Source organism: Gavialis gangeticus, unplaced genomic scaffold (assembly GCF_001723915.1).
Source record: "Gavialis gangeticus isolate Ggan-Ray unplaced genomic scaffold, GavGan_comp1, whole genome shotgun sequence".
In the NCBI taxonomy this organism is placed as follows: Eukaryota; Metazoa; Chordata; order Crocodylia; family Gavialidae; genus Gavialis; species Gavialis gangeticus.
Window position 1 is genome coordinate 8,473,449 of NW_017729018.1, and position 253 is coordinate 8,473,701.

General features: G+C 77.5%; 1 protein-coding gene across 1 annotated transcript in view; it reads left to right on the forward strand.

Moving 5' to 3' along the window:
- Positions 1 to 4: 4 nt before the first annotated feature.
- LOC109294688 (protein-lysine 6-oxidase-like) overlaps positions 5 to 253 on the forward strand; it is a gene marked incomplete at its 5' end in the record, with an annotated part of 12,989 nt that continues 12,740 nt past the window's right edge. Inside the window, one exon of the mRNA XM_019513136.1 lies at positions 5 to 253. This exon is cut by the window's right edge and continues 1 nt beyond it. Coding sequence (XP_019368681.1) covers positions 5 to 253 — 249 coding nt within the window.

Genomic DNA, 253 nt, shown 5'->3' on the forward strand with positions numbered 1-253 from the left:
CCGCGGCAGCCGCAGGGGCTCTGGGGCCAGGGGCGGCGATGCTCGGGACAGCCCGGCTGGCAGGGCCGCGCTCGCGGGGGACCCTGCAGCCCCGGGCGAGGAGGAGTGGGGGCCCTGGGACGGGGCCAGCATGGCCGGCGACGACCCCCGCCACCCCTACAAGAGCTGGAACACCGTCCTGCACAACGTCTACTCCGGCGGGGGGCCGGCCGCCGCCCCCAGGCGGCCTGGCTACGGGACCAGGTACTTCCAG